At 50.8% G+C, this 9,410-nt stretch overlaps 1 protein-coding gene across 2 annotated transcripts; it reads left to right on the top strand.

The window, feature by feature from the left end:
- Positions 1 to 512: 512 nt before the first annotated feature.
- On the top strand, positions 513 to 8,562 carry LOC135970659 (POU domain, class 5, transcription factor 1-like). Of its 2 annotated transcripts, none has more exons than XM_065544208.1 (4): positions 513 to 991; positions 5,085 to 5,205; positions 5,464 to 5,594; positions 6,909 to 8,562. In XM_065544208.1, exons 1-4 carry the CDS (start codon positions 587 to 589, stop codon positions 6,918 to 6,920), a joined length of 669 nt encoding a protein of 222 aa, XP_065400280.1. In that variant the 5' UTR covers positions 513 to 586; the 3' UTR covers positions 6,921 to 8,562. The 2 variants fall into 2 exon arrangements, with proteins under 2 accessions (XP_065400280.1, XP_065400279.1); XM_065544207.1 differs by lacking the exon at positions 6,909 to 8,562 and adding an exon at positions 5,876 to 6,082.
- The last annotated feature ends 848 nt before the right edge of the window (positions 8,563 to 9,410 follow it).

Here is a 9,410-nt window from a genome sequence, read left to right on the forward strand (position 1 = left end):
CAGGGCGCAGGCTGGGAGTTGAAAGTTGGGTGTGGTGGCTCACGCCTTTAATCCTGACACTGGGAGGCAGAGGCGGGAGGATCGCTTGAGGACAGGAATTCAAGACCAGCCTGGGTAACATAGCAAGACCCCATCTCTACTAAAAATAAAAAAATCAACAGGTCGAGGTTGTCCAAGCCTGTAGTCCCAGCCACTCAGGAGGCTGGGGCAGAAGGATTGCTTCGGCCCAGTAGATCGAGGCTGCAATGAGCCAGCATTGTACCCCACTGCACTCCAGTCTGGGCAACAAAATAAGACCCTGTCTTAAAAAAAAAAAGGTTTCGGTGGGGGACCTGTGCCGAGGTCCTGGAGGGGCGCCCAGTTGTGTCTCCGGTTGTCCCCTTCCACAGACACCACTGCCACCACCATTAGGCAAACATCCTTCGCCTCAGTTTCTCCCCCCCACCTCCCTCTCCTCCACCCATCCAGGGGGCGGGGCCAGAGGTCAAGGCTAGTGGGTGGGACTGGGGAGGGAGAGAGGGGTTGAGTAGTCCCTTAGCAAGCCCTCATTTCACCAGGCCCCCGGCTTGGGGTGCCTTCCTTCCCCATGGCGGGACACCTGGCTTCGGATTTCGCCTTCTCGCCCCCTCCAGGCGGTGGAGGTGATGGGCCAGGGGGGCCGGAGCCGGGCTGGGTTGATCCTCGGACCTGGCTAAGCTTCCAAGGCCCTCCTGGAGGGCCAGGAATCGGGCCGGGGGTTGGGCCAGGCTCTGAGGTGTGGGGGATTCCCCCGTGCCCCCCGCCATATGAGTTCTGTGGGGGGATGGCGTACTGTGGGCCTCAGGTTGGAGTGGGGCTAGTGCCCCAAGGTGGCTTGGAGACCTCTCAGCCTGAGGGCGAAGCAGGAGCCGGGGTGGAGAGCAACTCCGATGGGGCCTCCCCAGAGCCCTGCACCGTCCCCACTGGTGCCGTGAAGCTGGAGAAGGAGAAGCTGGAGCAAAACCCGGAGGAGGCAAGTGAGCTTCAATGGGGTTGGGGTGTGGGGAGGTGGTCGTGACAGGGCAGCCTGATGGGGAAGTGGTCACCTGCAGCTGCCCAGACCTGGCACCCAGGAGAGGAGCAGGCAGGGGCAGCTGTCTTGGCCTGGGAGGGGTGTGTATGGACTGTAGGTGAGGGCAGAGAGGCCTGGGAGAGTCGGAAGTTGGCCCAGGCTGGCCTTTGCTCTGGCCCAGCCCTTGTCAGGTTCTCTCACATTTCCTAGGCCTGCCCAGGGTCAGGTCATTCATTACCGGCCCAGCACCAGACTCAGCTTGGGGTTGGTTTGAGCTCCTTTTCCCACCCTTAGTCCTGCTTGACCCTTATCAGACCCAAGATCTTGGCCTTAGGGTTAAGCAGAGCCTGGGGGTAAAAACAGTGCTTATCCCAGGATTATTGTTTCTGAAAGTCTAGGGTGTGGCTCGTTTCTGATAGGGGCTCCTGTTTGGGCTGTGTGTGTGCACGTGTGGAGCTGGGTTTACCTGCAGTCAAATATAGGGCTTGTCTTCCCTTGACCTGTGCCTCAGGCCAGTGACTTGCCACTGTGTTAAGGTGCACACCCTGGCACCCCTTGTAGAGAGCTGGATTTTGATTGACTTCAGCCTCGGTTCCAAAGTTGTAAACAAGAAAAATGGTGAGAGATTTCTCCAGGCCATTCCCCAAATGTAGAGCTGCTGAGGGATTGAAGGCATCCAGCCCTGCTGAGGACTATTAAAGATGTATCTTCCAGTCCTTCAAGGCGACAAGTGTAAGCAATTAGAGATTAAGTACTAACCCTTGAGACCTCACAAAAAAGGTGTGACTGGTTTCTGGAGTGACGGAGAAGCCCCAGCCTCTTTGCAGGAGGTCACTGCTGAGCCTTGAATGATAATGGCTGGCAATTGTGGTCCACTTCCTAAGTGCCTGGCTGTGTGCTCCGTTTATACATCATTACCTCATTAACCAGCACAAAATCTCCTAGGGGGAGGTATTATTATCCTATTTAACGGGTTTTAACTGCTAAATGATGAAGCAAGGATTTGGACCGGTGTTTACTTTATTCCAAGTCCCCAAAATAGAATTTGGAAAATCTAAGATAGCAGAGGGCATTTACCAGTTTGAGTTATTGGCTGAGCAGAAGTTGGGAATGAAAACAGACTATTAGAAATTGATATGATCAAGCACCCTTTGAGGCTTCAGGACTACAAAAAGGCCTTGTTTTTTTCTCACTGGCTGTGCTCCTCTGTCCCCCGGCAGCCTCACTGGCATGCCCCAGGGCTCAGTCCTTCAACCTCTGCTCAATCTACCCTTCCTTCCTCTCACCCACCCTCGAGGCTTAAATGCCATTTAGACACTAGATGACTACCGCATTTTCTGTCTCCTGTGATGGCTCCCTGAACTGCTCCACCCCGATCACCCAGTTGCTCAAGGCCAAGCCCAGTCATCCTCAGTTTCTTTCACATCCTACATCCTATCCTTAGGAAATATCCTGAATCAATCACAACCTAACCCCCTACCCTCAGCCACCATCATCTCTGCTGGGATTACCGTAGTAGCTTTTCGAATTCTACTGCTTCCTCCCTACTGTCTGTGGCCAACATGTCAACTAGAGGCTGGGCACAGTGGCTCACGCTTGTAATCCCAGCACTTTGGGAGGCCGAGGCAGGCAAATCACCTAAGGTTAGGAGTTCGAGTCCAGCCTGACCAACATGGAGAAACCCTAGCTCTACTAAAAATACAAAATTAGCTGGGCGTGGTGGCGCATGCCTGTAATCCCAGTTACTTGGGAAACTGAGGCAGGAGAATCGCTTAAACCTGGGAGGTGGAGGTTGTGGTGAGCCGAGATCTCACCATTGCTCTCCAGCCTGGGCAACAAGAGCGAAACTCTCAAAAAAAAAAGAAAGAAAGAAAAGATGAGACCGGGTGCTGCGGTGGTTCACCCTGTAATCCCAGCACTTTGGGAGTCCAAGGTGGGCAGATCACTTGAGGTCAGGAGTTTGAGACCAGTCTGGCCAACACAGTGAAACTCCATATCTACTAAAAATACAAAAATTAGCCGGGTATGGTGGTGGGTGCCTGTAGTCCCAGCTACTCAGGCAGCTGAGGCAGAATAGCTTGAACCCAGAAGGCAGAGATTGCAGTGAGCTGAGATCAGGCCACCGCACTCCAGCCTGGGTGACAGAACGAGATTGCATCTTGGGGGAAAAAAAAAGTGAGAGATCATTTCACTCGGACTAAAAGTCACTACGTCCGCAACAGGATCTACCTAGCCACCAGACCAGCTTTGGGCTCTGGCAGGCCCACTTCAGGGCCTTGCCATTCTTGTCCTTTGCTCAGATAATCACTTTCTCTCTCTTTAAAAGTGTCACCGTCCTCCATAATCTCCTTCCCTACTTTACCCTACTCCTTAGACTGCTTTATTTATTTGTTATTTTTTTTTGAGACGGAGTCTCACTCTGTCCCTCAGGCTGCAGTGCAGTGACGATCTTGGGTTACTGCAACCTCCACCTCCTGGGTTCAAGCAATTCTCCTGCCTTAGCCTCCTGAGTAGCTGGGATTATAGAGGAGTGCCACGATGCCTGGCTAATTTTTGTATTTTTAGTAGAGATGGGGTTTTGCCACGTTGACCAGGCTAGTCTTGAACTCCTGACCTCAAGTGATCTACCCGCCTTGGCCTCCCAAAATGAAGGGATTACAGGCTTGAGCCACTGCTCCCAGACTGCTTTACTTTTTTCCATAACTTCTTTTTAAACAGAGGCAGCAGTGGTAGGAAAAGGGGCAGCATGGGTCTCACTATGTTACCCCGGCTGCTTTCCAACTCCTGGGCTCAAGCAATCTGCCCGCCTCGGCCTCCCAAAGTGCTAGGATTACAGACATGAGCCCTGTGCCTGGCCATTTTTTATTTTATTTCCTTTTTTATTTTTTCAGAGCAGGAGTGGAAGTTTATTATTAAAAAGTGATAGAGCAGGAAAAAAAGGAAAGTGCACTTGGAAGAGATCCAAGTGGGTGACTTGGAGAACAAGTGCCACACAGCACTTCTGTCACTCTGGGCGTCAGGGCCCTGTCCACTTTGTATAGCCGCTGGCTTATAGAAGGTGCTCGATAAATCTCTTGAATTCAAAAATCAATTAGGATGCCGCTGTAGTGAAAAAGATACAGTAAAGATGAGGGATAATCAATTTTTTAAATGAGCAGTAAGTACATACACACAAAGCACTTTATTCATTCTTATGACACCTGTTGCTTTTTTGCTGTGTTTGGGTACACGCATGCCATGTCATAGTTTGTGGGGCCCTCAAAGCAAGCTGGGGAGAGTATACCGAATTTAGCTTCTGAGACATGATGCTCTTCCTTTTTAATTAACCCAGAACTTAGCAGCTTACCTATTTCTCTAATGTCAAAACGTCCTTAGACTGGGGGTGATACTTGAGTGAAAGAGAATTTTGCAAGTATTAAATGAGCTAGCTTCTTTTTTTGTTTGTTTTTCTTTGAGACAGAGTCTTGCTCTGTCACCCAGGCTGGAGTGCAGTGGTGCGATCTCAGTTCACTGCAACCTCTGCCTCCCGGGTTCAAGCGATTCTCCTGCCTCGGCCTCCTGAGTAGCTGGGATTACAGGTGTATGCCACCACACCCGGCTAATTTTTGTATTTTTAGTAGAGATAGGCTTTCACTATGTTGGCCATGCTGGTCTTGAACTCCTGACCTCGTGTCTGCCCACCTCAGCCTCCCAAAGTGCTGGAATTGAGCCACCACGCCCAGCAAAGAGCTTCTAACCTTCATAACCTGACAGGTGTTCTCCTCGAGTCCAGGGTCTCTCTGTCCTTTCATGGTGCTCTGCATCCCCTGGATGTGCCAGTTTCTGGGGGAAGACCAGTCCCTTGTTACATGCATGAGTCAGTGAACAGGGAGTGGGTGAATGACATTTGTGGAAAAGTTATTTCTAGAAGTTAGGTGGGCAGCTTGGAAGGTAGAGGTACTTCTACAGACTATTCCTTGGGGCCACACGTAGGTTCTTGAATCCCGAATGGAAAGGGGAGATTGATAACTGGTGTGTTTATGTTCTTACAAGTCTTCTGCCTTTTAAAATCCAGTCCCAGGACATCAAAGCTCTGCAGAAAGAACTTGAGCAATTTGCCAAGCTCCTGAAGCAGAAGAGGATCACCCTGGGATATACACAGGCCGATGTGGGGCTCACCCTGGGGGTTCTATTTGGTGGGTTCCCCTCAGCATGTTCTGACCACATCTCCCTTCTAAGGAACATTCCTGAATCTAGGCCTTTTCCTCCCCATCAAGGGAGTGCGGGAGGCACAGGGGCAGACTCCACCCTCACCCCTGAAGAGGAGTGGAGAGAGGGAGAAGATGCTTGGGCTTTGAGCTCCCTCTGGGAAGAGGTGGGAAGCTTGGATCTCAGGGTCACAAGGGCCCTGCATGCTCCCTCACTTTGCTTCTCCTTTGACTGGCCTCCCCCAGGGAAGGTGTTCAGCCAAACGACCATCTGCCGCTTTGAGGCTCTGCAGCTTAGCTTCAAGAACATGTGTAAGCTGCGGCCCTTGCTGCAGAAGTGGGTGGAGGAAGCTGACAACAATGAAAATCTTCAGGAGGTGAGGGTGGGAGGGGGATACATGGGGACCTTCCCTTTCTTCGCCTAATTTCCATTGCTTCCATCCCTAGCTTGTAGCTCTCCGTCTTTGGTGCAGTGGTTCTCAGTGGGATGGAGTAAAATTCCTCAGTTCTGCTGGGATAAGGTCCAGAGCCAACCCTTCCAGGATCCTACCTTTTCACACCACCTGGCTTTGCTGACACATCTAGTCACAGACCCCCGTGATGCTGTTACTCAGCAAGTCCAAAGCTTGCCCTTGTCACCCCCTTCCCACCTGCACAGATATGCAAAGCAGAAACCCTGGTGCAGGCCCGAAAGAGAAAGCGAACCAGTATCGAGAACCGAGTGAGAGGCAGCCTGGAGAATCTGTTCCTGCAGATATAAGAAGGCTTCATGAGTTATCCGTTGCTGTGTAACCAACTACCCCCAAATTTACTTAAAGCCATGAACATTGACAAACTCAAAAGCATAATACAAATACCAGCAAAATGGTGCCAATGCAGATAGAAGTAGTTGAATAAGCAAAAGGATTTTACAAATTGGAATAAGTAAGAGTACACTGGTGTGGAGATGAAAATGATTTTGCAGTCCAGATACTCCAAAAAGCAAGTTCCATCATGGGATTAAAGTTACAGCATTTTATAGGGGACACACCTGTCAGAAGATATAGTGAGGGAGACAGGTTACCCTGAGAAAGGCGGCAGACCAAGATGCGAGTGTGATCCCCCCGTGATGGACAGAGGATAGAAGGTCTCCTGGACATGTCCTAGACCACAGGCAATCTAAGGAGAGTTAAGCAAGGCCATAGAGGAGTCCTCAAGGTACAGTTGGTCATCAGAGGACTCCCCTGTCTCCCAGGAGTGTCCTGCCTTAGTGTCACTGGTATGACCCCTCACTGGTTGGGAACAGCCCATGGGAAGCAGGGCCTCAGCACCAATGCTACTGAGGGTGTCAGAGCACAGGAGCAGGGCCTTGGGAGATGACCCAGGAGTGTGACTCAAACCTGCCCTGACCGGTCTGGGCCCTTTGAAATCAAGTCATCTCGAGCTGAATTGCTGGATGATTCTGCTCACACTTAAATGAGGCAAGGGGAACCAGAAGGCCCCCAGGTGAATCTCTGGTTTCCACACACACTTCTGCCCTCATTGTGTGAAAGTAGCCATGCCTCCTTCTGGGAATGAGGGTCTATTACCTGGGCCTGGAGAGGAGCAGAATCCTCTTCTTACCAGGTGGTCTCTGGGCACACACTGTCCAAACTTCTCTGGTGACAACTGTCATGTGTAGTTCAGTGGGCTGTCTTTTGTCTTCTTTTAAGGATACCCTCTAAGGTTGGCTCTTAACAAGGAAGTGGAAACCTCTGTTCTATCTGCAAGGAAGTGAATTCAGACAAGAACCTGAATGAGCTTGGAAGTGGATTCTTCCCCAGAGTCTCAAGGAAAGAACGCAGACCTGCCCGTACGTTGATATTAGCCCTGTGAGACTGTGCGGACTTGCAACCGACACGACTGTGACATGATAATTAGGTGCTGTTTAAAGCCACTTGGTTTGTGGTAATTTTTATGGCTATGGCAGCAATAGACACCCATACAGCAGAGAAGATGCCCTCTCTCCCTGGCCTCTCAGATCCTGGAACTCCTCTCTTCCCTGACCTTCTCCTCTCTTCCCTGACCTTCTCCTCTCTTCCCTGACCTTCTCCTCTCTTCCCTGACCTTCTCCTCTCTTCCCTGACCTTCTCCTCTCTTCCCTGACCTTCTCCTCTCTTCCCTGACCTTCTCCTCTCTTCCCTGACCTTCTCCTCTCTTCCCTGACCTTCTCCTCTCTTCCCTGACCTTCTCCTCTCTTCCCTGACCTTCTCCTCTCTTCCCTGACCTTCTCCTCTCTTCCCTGAATCTCGTGCCCTTGTCATCCCCTAGGCCTCATCATGCCCAAGAACCCCAACCCTTCCATGCTCTCAATCTCGCACTTCCCCCCGTCTGGCCATCTTTCCACTCATCCCATGCAAGGTGCCCACAGGCTCTGAGGACACAGATACTATCATTTTTTTCATATGCTGTGATGTAATATCAGTGACTACTCATTGCCTATGTGCCTGCATTCCAGGCTTGAAGTCCGTTCTGCAGTACATGAATTCCAACAATCCTTCCACCCCACTGAGATTCCCAATCTAGTGATCCTGCCATCTACTCCCTGTTACTCACCCTTGGTGAGCTTTCCCACTGCCTGGCAGGCCAAGAGGATGCCACCCAGGTTGGTGGGGGACACAGAAACTCCATGGCACAAGGTGCAGCTGAGCTGCTGTGGGTCTCACTAGTGCTGAGCTGAGAAGATGCCCTGGTTAGAGGGTGCTATGGCAGGTGTGGTGATAGAATGCCCTGTACAATAAGGATGGGGTTGGGGGAAACCTACAAAGACAGGGGAGTTGGCTGGTTACTGCTCGGCTGCATTGTTGCCCTATGAAAGGATCATGAGAATCTGCGGAATGTTAACAGCTGTCACTGGCTACATGTGACAGCCTCTGCAGTATCTCATAGAGAGATCTTTATCTCCTGTAACAAAAGAGCAGATAGTGTGGAATGATAGCTGAAGACGTCATTATGAGGGCCACAGTGCTCTAGAGATGTTTGACACTCAGCCAAGGCAGGCCTGTTACAGGAAAGTCAGGGCCCTGGTGGGGAAACCTGAGATTCTGCAAACTGGAATAGGATTATGCGATGGGTGCTGTCTAGGATCTTCGGGGCATGCAGAGGAAGCTCACCCTTTTCTAGTAATGGTTCCCACTTCTTATGCTGGAAGATGCTACAGAAGCCTCATCCCTATGATGCCATGGGAATCCCACTTAGGAGCTTTGCAGGAACTAGCTGTCACGTCCCCATAGGAGGCTGGGGACCACTTCTGGGATTGGGATTTGAGGGCCTTTGATTAAGGAACCAGAATTTCAGTCTGGATGAATAAAAGTCATTTGGCTTGGAGGCACTTTCTCAGGGCACGGGTTTATCAAACACCCCAGGACTTTGACAAATGGAGGTTATTCCACTGCTGGGGTGAATCCATATAAACTGGAAAAAAAAATGCCCAACTCTCAACAAGGTAGACATGTCTTAGTTGCTCTGGAAAATGTAGGTGATGGAATAACGAGGCTGAGGAAAGTGGGCATGGGGAAGGCCCACCAGGACTATGCTCTACAAGAGGGCCCAGAGGACACACTTTCCACCAGAGCCTCAGGAACGTGATGGTGAGAGGGACCTGCATCATTAAGAAGTGTCTGGGTATTGTCCTCTGCAGGCTGGGGATATGGTAGTAAAGATGGTCTCAGAGTTGCATTTATTAATATCCTTGGGAAGAGTGTGGCCCTGAAGAGACAGAGACCACATGGTGACAGTGACCTGCAGAAGCCAGAGGGCACGGTTACTATGGCAACTTCAGAGGAGCAGCCAAGAGGACTCGAACTGCAGGTAGTGTGGGGAAGGTTAATAGAGGGTGGTGTCCCAAGGTTAGGACAGGTAGCCAACAAGGGCGCTGCTTGATGTCTGATAAGAAAGAAAGAACTGAGGAGCAGGAGGGTGAAGGTGTTTGACCCAATACAAAGTCACGATCCCATCCTCAATGCCTAGACCTCAACCAAGATTCAGATTCAGATCTCAGTGACAGAGGAGGAGTCCACAAGATTCACATTCAGATCTCAGTGACAGAGGAGGAGTCCACAAGATTCAGATTCAGATCTCAGTGACAGAGGAGGAGTCCATATCCCTAGGAGAAAGACCCTGCAACCCCACAGAAGTATATGCTGGGACAATTCCCTCAGTCATTCGGCAGAGGA

This window comes from Macaca fascicularis, chromosome 4 (assembly GCF_037993035.2).
Source record: "Macaca fascicularis isolate 582-1 chromosome 4, T2T-MFA8v1.1".
Lineage (NCBI taxonomy): Eukaryota > Metazoa > Chordata > Mammalia > Primates > Cercopithecidae > Macaca > Macaca fascicularis.